Raw genomic sequence first — 24,395 nt, 5'->3', positions numbered from 1 at the left:
TGAGTTTTCAAAAAGAATGTCCCTTTCGAAGAAACGATCAAGCTTGTTGAGTTTTTTTACGGTTGTTAACGAATGAGTTTTCAAAAAGAATGTCCCTTTCGAAGAAACGATCAAGCTTGTTGAGTTTTTTTACGGTTGTTAATGAATGAGTTTTCAAAATGAATGTCCTCTCCTGTTTGCATAGCTGCGTGGTTAGACATACAGAGTGAGAAAATTTATTTAACCAGCAGCATTATGTGTACAGTACGTTGCAAATTTGCACGATATTTGGAAAAGCCTGCACGCATGATAAATTCATTCAATTTTTATTCAAAGGCATTTCAAAGGTAAAAGTTAGTTTATCTACTTGAAATTCTACATTGGATAAACGTAATGCGTGTGTAGCGTGATCTTTCACATTCGGCCATTTTCTACGTATCAATACTGCACGTGATTTATTTGCGACATGACCAATTAGTGACGTCACAAAGTTTAATTTGACCAGCGCGATATATTTTCTCGTAATAAACAATTGTTGTGTCATTGAAGAAAAGGAGAAGTATTTTGGAGCAGGTTTTTCGAAAAAGAAGAGGAGATCCGGTATGTCTAACTCACAAGAAAGGGTTAAGACCGCGGCGACGGATATCAATAAGCAGTCAGCTCAGGAAATTGAAAAATCTACTGCTGGTAGCAGGCCTCCAATGATGAGCAAGAATCGCCTTGAGGATCAGATAAACCACGAGGACCTGGAGTTACTGGAATCCATTTTCAGGGAGGCAGACGAGAATGGTGGTGGCGGATTAAATTTGGGCGAGTTCCGGGAAGCGTTGGGGCGAATTATTGCGAATAAGGGCGGTTTATTACCGGCAGAAGAAGAATTGGCCATTATATTCATGAAGGTGGACGCAAACTGCGACGGCACAGTTGACTGGGAAGAATTTTGTTCTTACTTGTTGATGGAAAATCAATTGAAGGATGTAATGGTCAGGTATGGTGAATTCATAGTCCTGAAGCTATAGGCCGAAAGCAGATTAATTTACCTGTAGCTATTTAGTGATTTTGTGACTATATACAAAACAATACCAGTAGGACATTTTTACGATAAGTTCAACAAAGCAATTGATGCGATTTTTAAAATTTACCATTTCGAGCTACGCACATTTTTACCGATAAATTATTCTTTTTTCCAGCGAGCTGAACGGAGATGCACCTTTCCCGAATCCCGTCCGCGAGTTGACGAGTGCACATCGTGACACGCTCGTGCGAATCTCGTACTTTCCAAAAATATCATACGGACCCGAGGACTTTGCTGATGGGGCAACGGGAAGGTAAGACCCGTGATTTTACATGAAATTATGAACTGTCTCCCATTAAAAGTAATTTCGTTGAATCATACAGCTTTGTAACCAGTGACGGGAACTTTGGGAAAGATATTTTATATGGAATTTAAAGTTTTATGGATGTTTCAACTGCGTTCCAATTCTTTAGTGAAAAATTATCTGATATTAATCGGCCAAACCGAAAACTGACAAATGCAAGATCTTCATTCTTCTGGCGACATAGAATAAAATCTTTTTTTAATAAAATAAGATCTTAGAATAAAATAAAATCATAGAATAAAATCTTTTTTAATCTTTTTTTAATCTTTTTTAATAAAATCTTTTTTTATCTTTTTTGATCTTTTTTATCTTTTTTCAATTTTTTTTAATGTCGATGATCTTTAACTTTTTTTCAGAATTTCGACAATCTTTATCTTTACTGTTTTTATTGCTGTGTTTTGTGCCCTTCCCTTCCTTTGCGTTTCACTCATCATCCTCGCCTCGTGTTTCCATCGGTGCTCAAAAATTTCCACCTATTTTTGGGTTGTAGATACGTGGTTGTAAGTCGTGATGGAGTTATGACGTTCTGGAACATGGATCTTAATCTTCAACGGACCATCATGTTGAACGAAGGACATCACAACACTGGCAAAGCAACTAGGTCTGTAACGAGTGATGGGCTTAGCAGAAGTATGTCTTAAGAAAAGGCAGACATCGCATATTTTCCAGTGTCATTATCGTTTATTTATTGCGAACAGGTCTGTATGGGTGACTGATTGTGTAGTGTTGGCGAACGTTAAGAAGATCGCCGTGTCAAGTACGGAACGTGATATTGCCTTCTATGATTGTGCTGCCAATAATTTCGAGAAGCATTTTGTTGTCTGTGGTTTCCAACATTCCGTCTTGTGTATGGATTACTGGTACAATCCTCGTAAACTGAGCGAAAGTGCATTGTATTTTGGTGACATGAATGGACAAGTTTTTGTCTTGATTTTTTCGTCTGCCACAACCGGTATGTTCCTCCATTGATGAATCCTTGATCCAGTGTAGGGGACTACCTATAGCATGCTTTCCAAAACTTGAAAGATCTCAATTCTCTCTCTCTAATTTCTGAGTCACTTAAATGTATGCGATAGTGACTTTCCATCTACTTTTCAAACATTGCCCTCTTATGCTCTACCCACTGTCGTGTAAAGCGATGATGGTGAAAGGAAAACGGAAAACTTAGAGCAGTTTCATACACTTTTCTTCAGGTCTATTTGACATCCACGTGGCAAAGAATCAAGGTAAACCAATGGCTTCGTATTGTCGAATTATGTTTAAGGAGTTGATGAAAGGCTTGCACCCCAACGTGCGGGCAATGCAGTTCTCCGTTCACGATGATTGGGTGAAGAAAATAAAATATTGTCCAAGTCTGCAGTGCTTTATATCCTGCGCGACTACCTGTGAGAAATCATTGTATATTGGTGACGCCATGAGAAAGCGGGTCAGTTCTTATATCAATGTTCGAAAGGGCGTCTTAAGCTTCGATTACTGCAGTACGTGGAATGTCATTATAACAGGAGGGATTGATCACTACGTACGCCTGTGGAATCCTTATTTGACCACGAAACCCACGTCTACCCTCAAAGGTCACTGCTCTGCAGTCATTCACATTGAGGTGAATGCAACTAATGGCCAATTCATTAGCGTCTCGCAAGACAAGGTATTAGTGATTATTTTCTTCGCTCGCGTGGTTGCTCTTTTTTGCTTCATCGTGTCTGTGTGCGATCAATTTGACGAGTGTTGAAATTTCGACTTTACCTAGTCATCAAAGAAGGTATAATTTTTTCATTTAGCGCGCGATGTTTTGGTTATTTTTAGGTGCTCAAAGTTTGGGATATTAGAGATGTTTGCTGTATTCAAACGATTCCTAGCCGACTTCTTAGGCTGGGCCCTGTTGTCATCTCTAGTGTATACTTTAATCAAAAGAATCACACGTTGTTGCTTGGAACAAACGTCCTTTTTGCATTGGAAAGGAAAGGTACTTTGTACTATTGACGTTTATGTAAGATAGAATCCAGGGGCGGATTTTCTTTTGGAAGAGGGGTGCAGGGCGGGGAATGCGCACTGCGACTTGTCACGTCTAGGTCACAGAATAATGATTATACAAAAGGGTCACTCAGGTGTACAACGTGTCCTCATGTCGGCCATTATTCCAGCCAGATGATTAGGATTTCTCACTTGTTTCCAACTATTAAAATTACATGACGTCAATACTTAATAATGAATTCAAGTATATTTTGACTCAAGAAATGACTTCGGATCATTTTAAAGGTTGGGAAAAAGTCAAAAACCCTCATCATCTGGCTGGAATAATGGCGGCCACCATGCGCAGCACGACATGCGCGAGGACAAAAACATCAAAGTTTCCGACACGAGTGACTTCAAGAACTTCAATAGGAAGACCTAGACGCAGAATAAGAATATACAGATATTCTTATTCCGTGTCTAGGTCTTCCTATTGAAGTTCTTGTCTAAGACATTATTATTTTATTCGCTCACAACTGTCGTTAGGAAACGCTGAAAAACTTCGTTTATTTGCATTAGTGTCTTAGTGTCCAATTTTTTATGGAAAATTTGTGTTTAGACAACCCATGTGAACGAATTATCTAGGTTGTGAAAAAAGATCAGATGATATGGAAAAAACCAGTCATACGAAGCCTATATGTAAAGCCCTGTACAACAGTCTTTTCAATCAAGTTGTGAGTGCTTGCCATGCGTCGCTTGTGATCGTGTGGAGTCTGGAAACCGGCGAAAAAGTTATCCAATTTGCAAACGCGCATCCTCATTCGGAGATTACGGCAATGTGCTTTGACCAGAGTCAGCGCAGGCTTATTACCGGTAAAGAAGTTATGAGATAATCATACATGGCAAAATGCTTTTGAAAACGTCTCACTTAAACCTCTATTAGGTGCCCGCAATGGGACCGTGAAAATATGGAATTTCAATAATGGCAACTGCTTACGGACTTTAGTGCCTGTGGATGAGGAGGAGATAACAGGGATCGTGTGCACCAAAAAGAGGATTATCACTGTTGGATGGTCCAAGAAGGTTGCTATATATAAGGATAGTAGGGATGAACAGGTGAATTATGTTGAGTTTTATTGTTACATGTTTACTCCTTGTCAACTGTTTGTTCATAACTACCTACACTACATACATTACAGGTAATGTAAAGACTGTTTTTGTTCTCTAATGTCTATTCATCTAAACTACACTGACACATGTTGTACGACGTAGCAGTTATAGATAGTGTAAAAACTGTTTATTTTCTCTGTTGTTTATCTTAGTTCACATTGTAGGCAATGTCGTCATTCATTTATCACTTTATCGTTTGAGGCGCATTTTCTCTTTCTTCCACTCTCTCTGTTTTGTGTAATGATTGCTCTTGTTCTATTTTACGTTCTCTTAAATGTAGGAAGAATGCGCGCCACGGATCTGGGACAACTTCCATAAAGATGACATTCTAGCTATCGATCTTTACGGCACGGGAACCTTGGCCACGGCTAGTTATGATGGCGACATTAAAGTTTGGAGCCTGGAGACTTTTCAAGTGACATGTGTTCTCAATGCTAATAACTATGATGACTATACACAGAAAAAAAGACCGTCCCTAATACCCAAGGATCTTAAAAAATGTAACCTCATATCCCTATAAGTTATATTATTTGCTTTTTCTTAGTTCTAGCGTCTTTATCAGGCTTCACTACACCTGATGTCCAAACTCGAGTCCTTATTTATGGATATGTATATAGTGCTGGATGTGATGTTAATGGTTTAGCTCTTGCATGCTTCAGCTTTTAGTGTATTTATCAGGGGACCTGCTGTGGGAACTTGAGAACTGATTTCCTGGCATGAAGTTTAATCGTCAGGAATGAACAAATGTCCAAACTTGAATTCTTCTTTTCCCCCAATTTAGCATCTGTATCATATATTCGTGCTAAAACTTAAGTTCTATTTTTTCATTCAACAGATCATGGTGAATAACGTTATTTTCACTGACCTAAAGAAACAGGAAGCTATAGAAAAAGAGGAAGATAAATTGGACTTGGAGAATCAATCCGTTTTGAAATTAATTCGAAACAGACGTTTGACGCAACGTCGTTTGTCTAGTATCACTAGGCGTCGGCAAAGCATGGCAAGGCGCAAGAGTATCGATCCTCTGTCCATTAAGGTACTGACGTGCTCAAACGTTTTCTGCATTTGCTTTGACATTCCAGTCTTAGATGCCATGACTCAAATATTTAATGAAATGACACGTATCAAAGAAACTAGCACAAATGCAATAAATAACATAAGACCTCGCCTTTTGTGCTCGTATTTCTATCAGGTTGATGTGAAAGAAACAGATCATGATTCCGGTGTTGACAGCATATTGTTCCTACAGCATCGCCACCATGCTACCGATACGGCCACTTTGTTGAGCACCGGATCAGGGGGGGTTATAAGAGCATGGTGTATGTTCGGTGGAGGCTTGGCTGGCGAATTTATGGCCTCGAACAACCACCGTGAATCTATCCTTTGTATGACGAGTGATGAAAAAAACGAGTTTCTAATCACTGGAGACAGTCAAGGCTACATCAAGATTTGGAATATAAAGAATTATTGCATAGCAGAGCAAAACAAAAGCGATAAAGGTTTTGTAGATGTCACTGAACATCTTAGCAAGGCTCGTAGACAGGTCCCCTACCCGAAAGTCTGCGAAAGCGTAAAATAAACCGAATCGCTCCGCCTTTGGTGTTTTATCTCCGCGCTCATCTCCAACAAATCGTGAGTATAGATTACGTTCCGAAGTATAACTTGCTCATTACGGCGTCTACCGATTGCTCCCTTCGGTTGTGGAAAAATAATGGTCTGTATATTGGTACTTTTGGTCAGCGGAACATTTGGAACTTGAGCAATGCCGGTGAAGGTGACATTCCCTCTGATTTAAGGCGGGCTGCGTCGGTCAATTCAATGAGTTTAATGCGAAAGACGTCGCGCAAGCGTTGGAGTGTTGCCAAGAGTTTCATTAAAGCTGCCGGCCGCCTCTCGTTGGGACTCAATAGGCTGATTGTGAATGAGAATCCTATACATGAGTCAAGTACTGCCAAAAGCATTGTACTCAATGAATCAGAGTGTAGGATTGACATGGACAATATATTAGGTTTGTGATATGTTGATACAAATCAATACTTCTTGTAACATGTGATGTCTGTATGAAACGGAATATATATCGGAAAGTTCAAATATATTTGGGCACTTACTTCGACAATTGTTTTGTTCAGGAAAATTTTACCGACCGAAATATCGTCATCATAAGCCACCGTGTCTACCCAAGTTGAAAATGAACAAAAATCAGGTTATGGTGTACAACTCATTGAAGTGTAACGAGTTGGCACCGATAGTGGAACCCAAGCCTCCCGTCATGACGTTAGTCATGCCATCAAACCCTAAGCCTAGTCCCAGGATTACGTCTGGGATATCGGAGAAAGAGGTTCATGATAATAATAGGTCGCGTCGTGTATCGCTGTCAATTCCTCGTGATGGAACTCGAGCTAATTTCGCAGCTCCTATGGGACGCGGAAAATCAAAGTTTCAGAAACTACCTGATTTTGCGAAACAAAGAACATTAGACTTATAAATATATATATGTTGTTTTAATTATTCATTAATTATATTCATATAAATACGTGTGCTCCTCGTTTTGGTTTTGTTTTTTGCAATCGTTCAAAACATACACACGTAAAAAATTAGGAAAATTAAAGAATATAGCTGCTCTTAAAAATTAGTTTTGACTCTTTAGTTAAGTTCCTAATACTTCCTTTAAAACAGATTCTGCTTTTCCATGCAGGTGTTCAAGTTAAGGTGAAGTTGCCTTTCGTTTGCGTCTAGCCCTCATAAAACCGTAATTAGTGTAAGTTCTTTGTGGATAATTAAAATAGGCATTATTGGTATTAGTGGTACTCCAAAGATTGTATGCAAATCGAGGTTGCGTTTGTCCGTAGTATTGAGAGCTCACATCTGCGTTTTGAAAGCTTCTACTTGGATAATAGTAGCCTGTGTTTTGTATCGACTGATAAGGAGTAATAGGCTGGCCTTGAATTGGTGAGCTTGGCGGAAAATTGCTGGTCCATGCAGCCTGTTGAGGTGTATTGACACTCGACGGTGACGAAGGTTGACTATATACATTTTTGACAGGTGTTGCGGGTGGGTGTGGATCTTCTTTATGCTCGTTCAGCGGTTTATACTTGACTGTTTCCAAATGAAGTGATGGTGCAAAGATGTAGGTAGGACCATCAGGGATCTTATCCTTTACATGAGTTCTCTTTCTTTGTGGAACCGGTTTGGTTGGACGAGGTGTCTCTGGATGTGTCACCCGCTGATAAGGAGGTTTGCCTTTCGTTCCATGTAATACTAGTCCCCATTCCTTTAAAAATCCGCGATTTGCACGAGAGTCGCCTTCATCGGTTATTTCCAGTGTCCAAGTACCACGAGGATCTTCACCCCATGAATGTGTCGTCATGAACGGCCATTTCAAGAAACCTTCGTCTGAGAGATCTTCTCCCCTTGGAGTAAGTAGACGGGATTTTGTGCCCATAGGAGACGTAAGATCGATTGCTAGATCGCCCCTTCTGCTGTAGTCGAGCGTTAAAACGAGCTGCACATGCTCCAAGTAACGTATCTCATCTTGGTTGCCTTGACAACCATTTGCTTTGATTTTCACTGCCAAACCGTTGGCGTGATGAATAAATCTGGAAAGAAACTATTTTTAACAGAGAAATCTACCGTTAAGTAGATCAACTGGTCTATTTTATTTAGCAAACGTCGAAGCTTTGACTGTACCAGCTCAATTAGTGCTGTTTCTACACTCCTCTGAATTTGAACCCCTGAAATACAAATCTCACTGGACCACTTACTTTCTATCCTGATTGATTTGACCGTGACATATTTTTTTTTCTGGTACTTTCTTACGAAGTTTTGCCAACGCTACGATAGCGTGCGCGTCCAGGAGACCGAACCCAAACTTTAAGCTCACGCGGCGTCCTAAACCGTTGATATTCCAGTCTGGGTCATGTGATAGCGGTCGCCATTTTGACGTCCATACGACAATATGTTGCACATCACGCCATGTCAGGTCCGAGCTATAGAATAAAAAATGTGAGGTTGAGGATGTGAATAATAGCGAACCTACAAAGTGAACAAATGGTTTGTTTTTTGCAGATCTTGTCATTCCCTTAACAATACTTGTATGATCCATCTGGTGTTTGGATATTTGGTAGCATTCATTTATGGGGAAATTTGCATGAGAAGGAAAGTCAGGAAGAGCTAATAGCAATCTTATTTTCTGATGGTTTTGTTCTGTCACAGTTTATTTATTACGTAGGTAGAACGCTGGAAACAAGCATTTGATGCTTTCTGTTTTTTCTATCTAATTTTGACGTATGTTGTTGTTCCGTGAACTATTTTCTTGGAAATTTTGTAATTACTTACACGAGGTAGATCTGTTATCTTTGCTGCCTCTCCCCCCTCCCCTACCTCCCTCTTCTACTAATTACTTCATTCCACTTACTTTGCCTCTAATGCCAAAGCAATGACTCCTGCAGCCAGGGGGCTGATGCAGACGTTCCCGTGTGCTTCTCGGTACATTGATTATGAAGATCAGTTGTTGCCTGTGAAAGATTATTATGTCAGTGAAAAAACACAAAGTGTGACTATCTAGCTCGGCGACACTTTAAATCTCAAAGATTCTTCACTTACAATCTTTTGCTCTCCTCTTGATCCGCTGCTGAAGGTAGTGGCAAGTGTCGACGAGCATGCTTCGGAATACCACGGAGATTTTCCGTGATCGGACGAGGAACTTATAGAGAGCGTGTACACGCTGTTGGTGTAACCATCACAGTTGCAGCTGTCGTCGTGACGACCACCGTTCCCCGATGCCCAAATAAATATAGAACCCTTACCGTCGCGTCCCTGTTGATGGAATTTATGCTCAATATTTGCTGTTTTCATGCAGTCTCAAAGTTTTCATGCTGTTTTCATGTCATAGGGAATAGGGGTTTTCCTCAATTGGGGTTTTCCTCTTTTTTCCAGGCCTCGTAGAGTTGTTCTTTGTCAAGAAAGTCAGTCTGCCGTAATTTGTAGACTGTAAGACACTGTGACTGCAGTCATAATGCAGCCTTTATAAAAAACTGTTACACTATAGTACTAACAAACATGGCAACTCATTTGAGAAATACCTTTTTAATTCCATTTAAGAAGGCTGCTGTTGCCAAGGTACCAGGCCCTTCTACAGTCGTGCCATCATCACTCGGTCCCCAACTGGCGCTGTATATATCAATATACTGCGGATTAAGACTCAATGATTCTGCTTCCACTTTATCAGTAACTCTTCCATCTAACATTCTTACTCCTTGAATAAGAGATAGGATTGAAAAATATTTCTAGTAAATTGAATATAAATAAGATTTTATTGGTCAACGGTGTTCTGTGTAATTGTCACTTTTTTTGTTGAAGTGACAACACGGGACTTTTTCACTAACTTATAGTGAAAAAAATTCTATCATGTTCGAATTAGTCACCTCCTACTCGAGCATTGTAAGCTACACCGACTCCACATTTATCATTGTTTGCTTGACCAGCTACCTCTCCCGCACATCTCGTCCCATGCCTATAAAGAAAACAAAAGACATCCCATACAGATATGGATAACTGCAACATGTTAGTAACTGCCATAGCAATGGCAATTGTTTGGTTTATTACTTGTTCTCGTTGGTCACATCATATCTTGGGAATGGATCAGGATCGCCACCATTGACATCCCAACTTGCAGCAGGGTCCTGAAGTATAAAAGACTTGCGACTTACGTATCTTGCCAAAAGTCGGTAGACTTCAACTTTTGCACTTACGTAATTTCTCATTAAATCTGTGTGGTTGTGCTCAACTCCTAAAAATAATTTTATAAAAAATTTCATGTCGTGTTAAATTCTCTTAACATATATCGGCGCCCGCAATGTTTTTGCTGCCCAGTTTACTTTCTCATGAATTCGCGCTTAACAATGAGTCCTTATATAATCCAATATGCGTCTAAGTGATCTGATCTTGCCACTTTAGTAATATTATAGGTCATGGTATTTTCACGTATTCCTTACCATCATCTAAGATTGTGACAACTACACCCTTGCCAGTGATGCCTTGCTTCCACACCGACATCACGTGGACATCCATGTCGTAACCTTTCCTCGTGTCATCCTGCTCAATGAAATCGCAATATTATCCATAACCTACGAACTTCTCCATCACGTGTGAACTTTAACATCTCATATTTATGTATCCATGAATCAATAATTATATCGTCAATGGCAACTCAAAATGTTCAACCAGTGGTACCCAGTGAGGCATGGGGAAATGGTGAAATGCCCTTCCACATGATATTTTCAAAACTATTATCTATCTTCATTTGTACAAATGGAAAGCATTGATAAGTGATATGTAAGAGATATTTTTCGACAGTGTAGAACCGCCAACACTTACTTATACTTACCAAATACCATTGATAGTTCCACAGGGGATCCTTAAAGATCACCTGAGCATGCCGTTTACCATTGCATCATGGTATGCCCCACGTTTCACCCGCGTTTTTCGTGCTGTTGCTCAGCCCATTCAACCTAAACATCGTTATAATCTCACTATCTGCAAAACTGACAAACAACTGGTTGACAACACAATGAACGAAACCCGAATTGTAGCGAAACAACTGAGAAATACCAAATGCTTTTTTATTTGGATAATTAAAAAAGTTAAACAAGTAATGGTGTTTTCGGTGAATGGCGTGCTTTGTGATTGTTCAATTCATTCAAGAATAACAGTCGAAGCATTAACTATAGGAGAGGGTGAAACATGATATCATATATACATACATTGGGATGTGCATGAAGCATGTCCGTCATCTCTATAGCGCTGCGTTTTGTGCGATGTGGATGAGATGGATGCTCAAAATGATAATAGTCGTCCAGTGTACCGATCTAAAGAATATAGCTCAACGCCAACTGGGTCATTTGCAGTTCATAATTATGGAGAAAATTTTACATAAACAGTGTAGGGATGTAATTTGGCGTAGGACATGATGACGTGTGCAAGTGTTGACAGTATACTATTTATTCAATTATTTTATTGGTTTTTTGAGGGATTTTCATTTGTTAAACAATTTCTGTCATTAAATTCGTACAACTTTAGTCTACAAAGTCTACGAACAGTTTGAAAGAGTGGAATAGATTTTCATTTGATTGTTCAAAACTCATGCATCTCGTTTACGGGTACCTGTTTTGAAATTTAGGAAATTAGCTGTGCAAAACAGTCTTATTTTCGCAAATCTCGCAACACATTCATTTAATTTTGTGTTTCAAACTCTTTCAAATTCACTACATATCCACAATAATATCATGGCTTTGTTTTCTTCAATTGTTCGCACAGGCTTAATGTGGAAAAACGAGTTTGACTTCCAGTGTCAAAGCAACATGTTATTAATCGCTCATTTTACTCGGGATCAACAAACCTTCTCCACTTTCGAAAAGCCATAGTTTTGTGCTACGATTTCCGCGTTTTCAATTCCACCGATCAGTTTAACAGCCCAGCCGTTGGTGTAAATCTTTTCCCTTCTGTTGGCGAGTTTTGTATTTACTTTGTGAGATTGTACCACGGTTATCCATATTGAAAATAAAGTCAAAATAGCAATTAGTTTTGATCTCATAAAAAGCCGAATGGCCGGCCCTTTACTGCACATTTCATTGCTACGAAAAAGCCGAAGACAACTGCTTAAATGCGATCCATAATCCGTTGCGACGACAACTTAAACATCTACGATATATCATTAAGCATTTATCGTTGTGATACTTTGTGATTCATTGTTTGACCGTGTATTCACCTGCATATGTTGCAGTCGAGCATTACGTCATAGCTTCTGTTGCAATCTCACACTTCGCCACTTCATGTACGTGTATAAATTTTGATGCGAAAGTAGTATTGTCGATTAATGACGAGGTCTCACTTCAATTTATGCACTTTTGAGATGACATCAAATTTTCATTGTTATTACTGTGGTGTGTTAGTGAATACACAAAGAAACTACAGGAATAGTCTTTGCTTTCTCGACGTTTTATTAACGCTTGTTTTTGCTCTTTGCAATGAAGAAATGTTATTGGGTTACGTTAGAAATCGATAAATTACTAAATCTGATTGGTTTTCATGTTGTTACCAAATGGTGAGGACTTACATGAAGTATCGTGTTATTGTAGAAAACATGTCGACGTCTTATGTAAAATGGAAATAGACAAATTTAGTGGTAATTTATTGAAACAGAAGAGAGGTTTTGGACGAATTGAACCTGGATTAAGGTATCCAAATGCCTCATATTATGAAATCCAACTATTTTTCACTTCAACTTGTTATTTATTTTGTATTTTAGTTCAGCACCTTACTTGTGCTTTCTGGTTGTTTCGAAAATTCTCTATGTCTATGGATTCTTCTTATCGTATGATTTATTAAAGAGCGTCCATATTGTTATATACTTGTTGATTATACGTGCAAGGTACAGAAAATTTTTTTAATAACGACATGAAGTTGCGAAATGACCCTTCTTGAAATGATCTTCTGCGTTTTAGTTCTTCTTTGGTTTTCGTTCTCCTGCAAAAGCCTTTGTCGTCTGGGAAACCGTTAACAGCATTGCAGGTATTTTCATTCGATAATGATTTATTTAATTTGATTGTAATGTACTTGATATGTTCACTGTTACTTTATAAAAAAACCTGTGAAACTTCCTACTGTTTCACTCACTGCAAGTCTAAACGTGTTAAAATCACGGAAGGGCGAAGTGATAAACTGGATTCGTAGCCTGTTTCTTTGAAATTATGCTCTGTGAAACTTCTCTACAACTGCATAGCCTGTGCTGCTTGTTTAAACATGATGACATAATAGGACGAAGAAATTCCTCATTTTTTCCCATTTAAAACTATAAGAATAAATTGTCAATTAAGAAATTAAATATGTTTACTGTGTTTGCACGAGCTTATGCAAACCAAGGAGACCTTTGGGAGAACTCGAGAGCAGATCGGTGCAAGCCCAAGACCAAAGGTCGCTGTGCTTCATTGTGTTTATTTTATAAGTGCGTTTGAAAGAGGGAGGGGGTAGGGAAAGGCAAAACCTTGTTACCGAAGTATTGAGGTCAACTACCCCCTACTAAACATATTAATACAGCCTTTTAAGCAAGTGCAATGTCACTCAAGATATCTTACATTTAATGCTCATCTCTTAGCCACATCCCTGCGTTCAGTGTAGTCATTATCTCGCCATAAGTTATTGTAATGCAATGTTTAACCATCATGTATGTTTTGATATTAATTTTAGTGGTACCAAATAGCAAAACATGCTTTGTTGTCAACATTTCTATCATTGTTGCTGTATGATGGATTGACTCTTTGTGGCCCATTAAGGTAGAATCATTTCCTTTCATGTCATTTGGACCAAAGAGATATTTATGCTGATAGTTCTCTTGTCACATATGTGACATTTGCATTGTAATTCTTTTGTCATTCCTGACTTTAAGCACATGACAGTAATCAAGACCTTACAAAGTATAAGATATTTATTGTATTTTATTGTGACTTTATATGAAAACATATGTTGTTAAGTTTTTGCAATCCCACTTACAGACATAAAGGCAAATGTGCTATGTGTCACGTGTCTAACTCACACTTGTGATTGGAAGTTTGTTAAAGTGCCAATGAAACGAAAATTTTGCTATCTGAGTAATACTTTTATTCAAGAGATATTTTAAAATGACAATGGACATTTTAAACCAGTTTATACATATCACTTTTAATTCTTGTGATATTGAGGTTTTTCCTTTGTCTGATATATCTAACTTGTGACGTCACATTGTATATGGAGAACTAGAATTGTTAGGTATATTTCCTTTAATTCACAAGGACAGAGTTCCTTCATTGTGATGTGGTTAATGGTATAAAATGCTACCTACTAGTATCAACCTAAAGTTGTCAGGAAACTGAAGAGAATTGGAAACATTGCGATAACTCATTATGAAACATGACGTCATAAGTTGTATAAATTGGAAATAACAAAAACGTCAAAATCACAAGAGTAAAAAGAGTTATGCACTAACTGTTTTAGAAAGTACACTGTCATTTCAAAAGTTCTGGTCATTTCAAACATAATTTAACTTTCAAAATTTTCGTTTCATTGGCAGTTTAAGTCTTCATTGACAAGTGCCACATTCTTTGTAATTTGATAAGGGAAAGTAATGAAAAATACGTGAAATACTACTACGTTCAATAATCCTAATTTAAACTAAAATAGTCATGTGGACAGATTGTAACATATAATATCAATAGTTTGAGAGAATTTTTTAGAGAATTGCCTCCATACATGTAGATTCTAAATTATTCTCGTTCCAGGACTTTGTTACTTTCGGAACATAGCGATGTCGTGGTCTTTGGCGTGTTGACAGTGCTCTTCAAGACTGGCAATGCTGGTCCAACAAAGGTATTGTAAAGTTAAGCACATCCTTTACTTTCTATTCTTTGATAATTTAAAGCAAAACATTGCATGATGTTTGTTGAATTTTTCAGATTCGTGGAGCGTTATTTTTCTTGTTTGCAATGATTGCTCTTTTGCTGTTTGACAACGATGAAGTCACTCGTGAAAACGAGCATCGTATCCTTAAGTGTACCTAAGTAATGAGTATTGTATCCTTAAGTGTACCTAAGTAATGCTGCGGCCAATTTACTTGTGTTACTACAAATGCTTTTTGCCATAGTTCATGCTATGAAAATTTCAGATCATTACCATTATTTATTTCTTTGAAGTTAACTGTTTTACAGTGAGTGAACATTAAAATATTTACATACGTAGCACTAGTAAACTTGCGGGCTGATTATGCCATGTTCGTATACTGCTTTATGGTAAACTTTATGCCATTGCTCGTATACTGCTTTATGGTAAACTTTAGACATTGCTCGTATACTGCTTTATAATAAACTTTAGACATTGCTCGTATACTGCTTTATGGTAAACTTTATGCCATTGCTCGTATACTGCTTTATGGTAAACTTTAGACATTGCTCGTGTACTGCTTTATGGTAAACTTTAGACATTGCTCGTATACTGCTTTATAATAAACTTTAGACATTGCTCGTATACTGCTTTATGGTAAACTTTATGCCATTGCTCGTATACTGCTTTATGGTAAACTCTTTAGACATTGCTCGTATACTGCTTTATAATAAACTTTAGACATTGCTCGTATACTGCTTTATAATAAACTTTAGACATTGCTCGTATACTGCTTTATGGTAAACTTTAGACATTGCTCGTATACTGCTTTATTTTAAACTTTAGACATTGTTCGTATACTGCTTTATGGTAAACTTTAGACATTGCTCGTATACTGCTTTATAATAAACTTTAGACATTGCTCGTATATTGCTTTATGGTAAACTTGACAGTGTTCCTTAACTCGTTGCCAGCGGACGGAGCAGAACGTAGCCATCTCGTTCATTATTTTTATCAGTGGAAAGTACTTACTCTTCCAGGCCTTCCACGTTTATCTGATCATAAGGTACAGTTTGCAAATACTTCATACATAGTTACTGCCGACATTTATTTTTTGCAGCAAGTTCAAACATTAAAGAGAATTCCTCCAATGACGAAGGCAATTTTTTTTAGTCGGAGGGGGTGTGGGACACGTAGTTCTAGTGCTAATTGCGAGTAGTAATGTGATGGTGATTGACTCTTACGTCATTGTATTGTGTGTACAGAAGAACGTAAGAACCAGATAACAAATACGGCTAACCTGACGTTTACTCCTCATTTGACTCTGAAGATGACTACCGCTAAGGTTGTCGAAACGTCAGTCAACAACAACAGAAACAGTCCTTCTCAGGACTATACCAACCTGGACAATCTACATTTACAAACATGTAACGATACTCCGGTTCAAACCATTTACGATATCATGTTCGTTATTTTGCAGTTCGTTATTATGATTTCATTTGAGCATAGAAATTGCAATTGTTAAGACATTCGCGTCATTGCGGCCCTGTCAACACTAACACGTTTTCGTACAAATGTAGGTACATTTCTATCCGTTTTATCTTTCTGTCCACGCTAATTCACGGGCGTATGAAAGTGCAAGACTGTAAAAACGCAGCTCTTTTATTGAAACGGTCTTTTCAAATATCGATATAGAAAACGTATTAGGTGATGAAATTTTAAATATTATCTGTGGTTTTATTATTGTTGTCAGGGTGGCATTTTGTTGCTATCTGCTGTTCTACTTCTTAATGTCGGCAACAAGAATTATGGTAGAAGAATTGCTGTTGAAATTGGAGGTACAATGGAAGTCATAAATCTTTAAAAGTCAATGCAATTCAATTGATTAACTATTGGGAAGGATGACTTGGGAAAAGATGAATGAAGAATGAGAAGGAGAACGATTCTATAATTGTGGAGAGTAGGTCGTAGCATTATTATATGAAAACCGATATTCATTACGAGTGTACTTTTTTTATTTAGGCTCAAAGAGATTCAATGCTCTCACGAATGTTTTGTCCGTTTTTTTCTATTGGTTCTGGCCATTATATTTTCCATCTTTTTCTGGGTGAGTTTTCGATCTGAATTATTTTTATTGGGGTTTTTATTAAATGAAAGTGAGATGATTTTCTTATACTTAATGGATAAGACAAGTTGTTTTTTTCAAATAAGCATGTTTCAACATCTCACGATGTTATGTTCGGTATTAGTGAGAATGTTATGTATGACACAGTGATGGTTGATAAAAACATCCGAAGCTTATACTGGAAGTCTAGTCACCAGTCGGTAATAAACACTGTTTTGAATCAATAAGGGTCCTTTACTAGAAGTAAAATATATCATAAATTTTACAATATATTTTATGACTTTTCGATAGTTTAACTGACAAGTTTGTCTCCAAGCACCTTAACCCTGCTCTAGCTTTCTTCACACGCTATTTGGAAGAGTAAAGTGCAAATCATGGCCAAAAACCTTCAATCTTGTTTTGTATATGTGATTTTTTTACAGGAAAGCGGTATTTCCTGGACCGATAAACTGTTATCGTTTGTCTTGATCTCCTTCACCATTGCGTTTGATTTTTACGTCGAGGCGATTTGTGCTGCAAAACTGGACGCTCATAAGACATCGAAATGGGGATCGGTTGTCACATTTATTTCTGCGTTCACCTTTGGAATTCTTTGGAACGATCATCACATTAGAATCTTCATGTTTCCCTTTGGTCAAGATGCTTTCGATGAGCACGGCATATCGGGAAGTGTTGTTCTTGCCGTTGTATTTTTTTCCTTGGGTAGGTTTTTATGATCTGTGTTATACGTAAAACATGATTTGAGTATCATTTATACGTCTTGTACATACAAACATGTATCCTTCCATCCATATATATACACACTCTTCCAGGGTGTTGTTGATTGCATTTAACATTAATATGATAACTTTTATTGAAGGCTTTCCCAAACCCCTACAAGGACAATTATGAAATATAATATTATATAAGAGAATTGAATAGTTAAACTCAAAGCAATACATCATGCTATTAACTTATCTAGCTGTTCTACTTTGGTCCTGATGCATTGTGCTTGACAATATTATTTCATTTTAGCTACTCATCTTCTATCTCGACATTCCCCGACTCAACAAGGTGTAAACAAAGGCATCTTGATTGGCTTCACAACTTCTGGCGATCCAATGTATAGCTTCACTTCTCCGCCGTCTTTATTGGCAAGGCTTAAAGAAATTCTTAAGCAAATTTTGGCAAAGAACGAATCACGACAAATATTTTACTTCTTTTGCCTAAACTTGGTATGTTTAGTATAATGCTTCTCCAAGGTTTTCCTCGTTCTCTACTATTTATCCTCTACACCTTACTCAGACACTCGTGTCTATAGATTTGCTCTATAGTCATTAGTAAGGAGCAAGCCAGGCAAATGGGGACGTCCACCTTAGCCTAGATTTGGCTTTTTCTATGAAACGTTGTGGCTTTCTCAAGCATATTGTTCTCGGAATTTTGTTGGTGTATTCATATATATATTTTCTCTCTTTTCAGACGTTTACGTTTATTGAGCTTCTACGGAGCTTGGAATAACAGTCTTGGTTTAATCTCCGACGGCTTTCACATGCTCTTCGATAGTTCAGCCCTCATTTTAGGCATCGCTGCATCTTTATTAAGTCGCTCGAAGCCAACGAAGCTCTTTTCTTTTGGGTGAGTTGATAAACTTCCGTAGATAAACATTTCTCAATTTTAGGACGAGTTAGTTAACGGTTATCTCTTCTGTGCAGATATGGTCGGATTGAGTATTTGTCTGGCTTTGTCAACAGTTTATTTTTAACTGTCATCTCATTGTTTATCTTCGTGGAAGCACTTGAGAGGTTATTTGATCCACCTGAAGTCAGTACTGACAGATTATTGGTATGTTCAGAGAATGTAGGAGGTGCATATGGGTATGCAATTGATGCATATGGGTGCAAATGGGTATGCAATTTCTTGTGTTAACTTAAAATTTTTTTATTTCCTTGTTTATAGATTGTTTCTATTGGTGGACTGGTTGTTAATCTTGCTGGTATTTTTGCATTTAGTCATGCACATGGCCACTCACATGGTCACTCACATAGCCAGTCACATGATCACTCACATCAGCAGTCACATGGTCACTCACATGGTCACACACCTGGCCAGTCACATGGCCAGTCTCATAGTCACTCTCCTGGTCACTCTCCTGGTCACTCACATGGTCACTCACATGCTGATCATCATGGACACAGTCATAGTGGTCATGGTCACCATGGTCATCATAAAGAAGGACATAGACAGGGTAATAAGGAACATAGCCACAAATGCACAGGGGGTCATAAAACTAGTGCAAATATGCAAGGTATAACCATTTATATCATATTACTTTTGATGAAGACAATATATTGACAGATAAACTGAGCATTTTTATAATTCATCTGTAGGTGTGTTCCTTCATGTCATGGCTGACACATTGGGCAGTGTGGGAGTCATATTATCTAGTCTATTGATAGAAGCATTTGGTTTCCAACGAGCAGATCCTATATGTTCGTTGTTTCTTGCTGTGTTGATATTTGCTAGTGTTTTGCCTCTCTTAAAAGAATCTGCATTTGTTCTTGCTTTAAAAGCACCCAATGATTTACACGATCAACTGAATGATGCCTTGCATAAGGTACATACATAGTAATCCAGGTACACACTTCATTTACATAACTTTGCTTTGTTCAATTTGCAGGTTTTATCAATTAAAGGTGTTATCAGTTTTCGAAATCAACATTTTTGGACACATTCTGATGATCTGAAAGCTGGTAGCATTCACGTTCATGTTTCTCCTACTGCCATTGAAGCAAACATAATTTCTCAGGTATACAGTGATTTTTCGACATGGCTTTTACTGAAACACGTTATATTATGTTTTAGTTTCAGTCAATGCCATTCTTGTTCTATGTTGTTATTACTCTTTATTTTCATTCATTTGACCCAGGTGAATGCAATATTTAAAGATGTGGGCGTGAATAAATTAACTGTTCAAGTGGAGAAAGAGGTATTTTTTGAACACATGTCCGTGCTATCTGCTGGATATAAATCTGTTTTACAGCTGAAAAAAAATTTAGAGATGAACTCTGTTAGGCTAGAGAGAGAACAAAATTTTATCAACTCAATTTAATGAACACAAAGTATCAAAAAATTATTTGAATTTTAAAAGGATCAGATTTAGTTGTTTTCTCTTGCATATTACACAAATGCATATTAATAATATTTTATGGAGGTGATTCAAGTTCATTATGTCTTGATTCCGCAGTTTCTAAATGTCCTTTTGTTAAAGAAGCTTTGAGCAATAATTTTGAGAACTTAATCTTCCAGTTATTTTCCTGAGTGGGATCTCGAATGAGTCCAAAAGATTGTTCAAAGATCCCTAAGTAATTTTGTTTTCTATGCACTGTTCCACACACGATGACTACCACAAGTCCATGGGGATCCTGTCTACTCTTGACACTATCATCAGAAATGTTCGGATTGAAGTAAAGCTGATCTACAATAATCATTGACTGTAACTTGTCACTCACAAGTTGAGAGCCTTCAATTGTCAATTCTTGTGACTGATTTTGTTCACTGTATTGTATTGTTAATTTGACATCATTCCAAAAGTGCTGTGGGCCCCAATCTGTGGCGGGGAGAACTAATGTTTCAAGCAGCTTATAGAACCATGTGGCAAATTGGATGGCCAGCTCTTGTCCCTGGTCTCTTGCTGTTTTTTTGTTCGTTTGTGTATCATTGGTTAATGTGGGTTTATTGCTGTTAATTCCTACTTCTGGGCTGTCCGTCTTTTCAAGTGGCTGTGGCAAAGAGAATCCAGTATCACCAACATCTTTCAAATCTTTCTAAAAATCATATTTATGGTGAGGCAATTTTTTTAATGACTTGTTGTTCACATCCATTTCTTTGCAACTGCATATGACCTTTCAATCTCACCACACTTACTCACCCCTTGTCTCCTTAGTTCCCACAGTTTCAAGATTTTTTTCAGTATTGTGCTTTTTTCTGCAGCAGGATGCTCAACATGACCTTCCATGGCCAGGTATTGTAGAGATTCTCACGTCTCACTTTTCTTCTACGCAACAATTCCTCGCTGTTTCGTGTGAAAAGTATTATAGCTTTGATGGCTTCTGGTGGAAAAAAGTGAGAGATATCAAACCATCAATGACAAACATGGAATGAATACAAGCTGCTGTATTGCCTAACATGTAAACCAAGATAATATGTCTTAATGGTGTAGGTAATTGTCCTTCATCCTTCCCAAAATTAAACTAAGTCACAAACTTACTACCATTCATATAAAACAATTAATAACAGTATAAAGGTGAAAACAGAAAAGTACCTTCTTTATTTTCCGCTGTAACTACTCGACCAGTTACAGTGTCGGTAAGAGATGTTAAACTATCAAGAGTCAAAAGATCCAAAATTTTTTTCAATTCCTTTCTCTCAAAATCATCCATAGTTGTTGATCGAGTTTCAATTTTACACGTCTTGTAGTCCCATCTTGGAAATCTATTTTCGGTGCTACTCCCTCCTGATTCTGTAAAATTGTTTTATGATATTATATTTCAATTTAATGAGCCGGGGAGGCTTGCTGAAGTGTGAGCTGTGGTTTCGCCAGGTTTCGCGGAGCTTTCAATTTCGCGCGGCGAGTTCAAAATGGCGAATGGCAGGAGAAAAGTACAAAACTAAGTATGTTTTAAATATTTGCTATTTTGTCTCATTTTTCATTTTTATTTTTCTATAAAATTAGTAAAATGTCTTGTTCGTATACCATTACAGGAAAAAGGCACGTTTATTTCGATGAATAAGGTAAACTTTAGAATTGTGTGCTCACTGACAAGTGTAATTTTTTAATCAACTAACCTAATTTACCAAACATATTGACGTGAACAAGGCTCTCATGGTCGTCAAAAATTTCAATCTCTGATTATTCTTTCATTGGGCTTTTGGCAATGCCAAAAACTGCTGATGCTATATTAAAATATAGTTTTAATTCATTGCAAAAATTATAGAAAAAGAGTGATTCAACAACACGTACCTTAATTCAAAGCCCTGGCATTTCATCACAATTTGCATCTCCATTGACAAGCCGGAACAAGCGTCAGCTTAACGATGATAGATCAAGTTTGGTATGTATCCCACAATCATTGTATGCATGTTTTAAGATGGACTTTAACTGGTGGAATCAAATGACATTTGTGTAAACTGTTATAAGTGACTGGACTTGACAGTAAAGACAGTGATTCCCCCTCCCCCTTTCACAGCATCTTGTATTTGTAGCATTCATAAATTCATGTTTTTGTACTTTTTTCTATGACAAGGAGAGCAAGCAAAACATTTCTGCCAAACGAATCAAGTACAATTCTCAAGGTATTAAAATCAAGTTGATCATTTAGGACAGGAAGAAAATTGCTTAATTGCATACCACAGGAATAGACTGTAGCCTGTGATAGTGTATAAAAAGTTTTTGTTAGCTACAAAGTCAATTTTGGAATTAAACTGGAGTTAATGAAGAAATGAATGAAACATTTTTGGTTGATTCAAACTACTTATCATAAGGCAACATTTTTTTAAACATTGCACCATCCTTGAATCCCTGGTTCCTTTTCACTTCAACTTCAACTTCCATTTTTTCTTTTCATCTTCAACAAAGCAGATCTTTTATGTGTTACATCTAATTTTATTCTTTATCTGAAGATTTAGCTTTTCTTTTGCAATGTTTTTTACAGATGATGATGATAGTACAGTGAACAAAATTAGTAGAAATGAAAAGAAAGAATTGGAACTTGAGTTGAAGAAGAAGGAGGACATTCTCAGAAAGCTGAAACTTGTGAAAATGTTCAGAACAAAGGTTTGCATGGGAAATTTTTACATGCAACTTGAAATGTAGATTAGTTAGGATGTTCAATATAAGAATATGATACATACTTTTGTGTTCTCGTGTATAGAATAGTCTGAGCGATTTGGACAATCTCATAACGAAATGGCGAGCCATCAGTCAAGAATCAGCAAAAGATTTATACGAGAAATTCAACCAGGAGGAAATGATGAGCATGGGGGAATTTTTGAATGGCTTAAGAGTAAAACATGAGTTGATAAGATACAGTGAAGAAGAGGAGGCGTTCTATTGATTGCTAAACATGAAAATATTAAGGTATGAAAACAATTGCTGTCGTGACGATTCATTCAGTAGCGAAGCCACATATTTTTGTGTTCGACCACTGGAAAACAGTGAATGGTATTAACTGAAGAAATGAATAGTAATTTTCCTGAAAAAATTTCATTCTTTAGAAGTATAAGCTACAAGTGTGGAGTTCATAGCTACAATTGCAAAATATCGTTGAGGAAAGTTACAGGAACTAGTGTTCAACGCTTTTCGCAACTGAAAAAAAACCTTTATAACTTAACTTAATAAGTCAAAAAAACGTCTTCTGTTCACGTTTGAGTGTTCTTATTTTGCCAAACAAATTCGTTAACTCGATAACAAAACACAAAGATTTTTCGACTCTGGAATAGTTACGCACAAAATTAACACTATTTGCTTTAGGATTAAAATATCCATTAGACATCTCACGAGAGATGAAACGATAAAACTTCAATTCATCGTTTGTACTGCGAATGACATTGACGCTAGATGTTTTGTCACATGTTGTACATTTAGTATACGTACAACGCTAATACATTGTGCAAATCTTCCAAAGCCTGTTTTTCCTTAGCATTGTCTCGACTGCTTTTTCATCTTGGAGATTGCGTATGCACACACATATCTTTACTATCCTTCGACAAAGCAATTTTTAAGAAGGCTTTGAGAGATAAATGATACGCTAAAGATTGGTATCGAACTTTACATAAGCAAGTGAAGATTACAACACGTTTGCAAAAATATATTAAAATATATAATCTGGTTTGTAATTGAGTTGTTAGGTACATTTGTACAAAAAATGAATTGAGTAAAAAAGAAGATTTACGAATACCGAGTCGTTCTAAAAATATGGTCTTATGTATCGTTGTCATCAAGCATGGCCTCCCTCTCTCTTTGGGATTGTTCGTCACGGATGTAAACGCACGGTACATTGTTATTGAGTGTTTGCTGCTGTGATTCAACGTTTGACGCCGAAGTGTTTTCTACTACAGTGTAACCACGCCTGGAACGGGATTTGAAGAGGCCAAAAAGGGCAAAGAGAAAAAGAAACGTTCCGCATGTTGCGAATGAGATCATTATAAATTTTTTTTCATGATTAGTGTATACTATGTGCGCGATTCTGTTGTCGTTTGTGCGACCAAGTAGCCATCTTCTGTCTGTAATATTCATGTCCACTGGACAGTCGTTTGTGCATAGTTTACATTTCCTGGTGTCTTCCTCGATCATATGAAACATCGAACATTGTTTCACGCATGTAGTACCTTCAAAATAGAGGTCAGCT

The 24,395-nt window shown here is 37.4% G+C and overlaps 5 protein-coding genes across 6 annotated transcripts; 3 read left to right on the top strand and 2 right to left on the bottom strand.

Annotated features, from left to right (window-relative positions):
* The first annotated feature begins 51 nt into the window (after positions 1-51).
* LOC124433289 (WD repeat-containing protein on Y chromosome-like) lies at positions 52-7,018 on the top strand. The gene is given in 14 exon segments (XM_046983050.1): positions 52-967; positions 1,170-1,307; positions 1,849-1,959; positions 2,057-2,310; positions 2,552-3,003; positions 3,162-3,321; positions 3,954-4,181; positions 4,252-4,424; positions 4,759-4,978; positions 5,023-5,087; positions 5,314-5,514; positions 5,671-6,022; positions 6,025-6,486; positions 6,608-7,018. Coding segments are annotated over 14 exon segments (3,558 nt in total). The 5' UTR covers positions 52-581; the 3' UTR covers positions 6,964-7,018.
* A 6-nt stretch (positions 7,019-7,024) lies between these two features.
* LOC124459460 (neuroendocrine convertase 1-like) lies at positions 7,025-12,290 on the bottom strand. Its single transcript, XM_047008916.1, is given in 15 exon segments — positions 7,025-8,074; positions 8,240-8,464; positions 8,893-8,935; positions 8,938-8,992; positions 9,081-9,293; positions 9,560-9,732; positions 9,902-9,990; positions 10,083-10,159; positions 10,229-10,266; positions 10,472-10,571; positions 10,864-10,919; positions 10,922-10,957; positions 10,960-10,987; positions 11,240-11,344; positions 11,875-12,290. Coding segments are annotated over 15 exon segments (2,358 nt in total). The 5' UTR covers positions 12,103-12,290; the 3' UTR covers positions 7,025-7,182.
* A 311-nt stretch (positions 12,291-12,601) lies between these two features.
* LOC124459478 (zinc transporter 5-like) lies at positions 12,602-20,204 on the top strand. The gene is given in 19 exon segments (XM_047008936.1): positions 12,602-12,712; positions 12,784-12,906; positions 12,980-13,046; positions 13,722-13,807; positions 14,789-14,876; positions 14,963-15,047; positions 15,860-15,951; positions 16,639-16,723; positions 16,908-16,924; positions 16,927-16,992; positions 17,433-17,712; positions 18,025-18,224; positions 18,469-18,488; positions 18,490-18,624; positions 18,702-18,831; positions 18,946-19,294; positions 19,377-19,603; positions 19,667-19,795; positions 19,916-20,204. Coding segments are annotated over 19 exon segments (2,436 nt in total). The 5' UTR covers positions 12,602-12,638; the 3' UTR covers positions 20,099-20,204.
* On the bottom strand, positions 20,080-21,566 carry LOC124433288 (uncharacterized protein C3orf38-like). Its single transcript, XM_046983049.1, is given in 4 exon segments — positions 20,080-20,813; positions 20,918-21,015; positions 21,018-21,098; positions 21,311-21,566. Coding segments are annotated over 4 exon segments (918 nt in total). The 5' UTR covers positions 21,429-21,566; the 3' UTR covers positions 20,080-20,192.
* Positions 21,481-23,948, top strand: LOC124459475 (swi5-dependent recombination DNA repair protein 1 homolog). Of its 2 annotated transcripts, XM_047008934.1 has the most exons (7): positions 21,482-21,660; positions 21,751-21,780; positions 21,984-22,100; positions 22,293-22,341; positions 22,701-22,822; positions 22,920-23,125; positions 23,263-23,948. In XM_047008934.1, the coding sequence occupies exons 2-6, from the start codon at positions 21,772-21,774 to the stop codon at positions 23,100-23,102; spliced, it is 480 nt and encodes a 159-aa protein (XP_046864890.1). In that variant the 5' UTR covers positions 21,482-21,660; positions 21,751-21,771; the 3' UTR covers positions 23,103-23,125; positions 23,263-23,948. The 2 variants fall into 2 exon arrangements, with proteins under 2 accessions (XP_046864889.1, XP_046864890.1); XM_047008933.1 differs by having other exon boundaries at positions 21,481-21,660; positions 22,920-23,948.
* The last annotated feature ends 447 nt before the right edge of the window (positions 23,949-24,395 follow it).

The sequence above is a fragment of the Xenia sp. Carnegie-2017 genome, unplaced genomic scaffold, assembly GCF_021976095.1.
Source record: "Xenia sp. Carnegie-2017 unplaced genomic scaffold, XeniaSp_v1 HiC_scaffold_13, whole genome shotgun sequence".
Classification (NCBI taxonomy): Eukaryota; Metazoa; Cnidaria; class Anthozoa; order Malacalcyonacea; family Xeniidae; genus Xenia; species Xenia sp. Carnegie-2017.
This window is presented reverse-complemented; position numbering and strand designations above follow the sequence as displayed.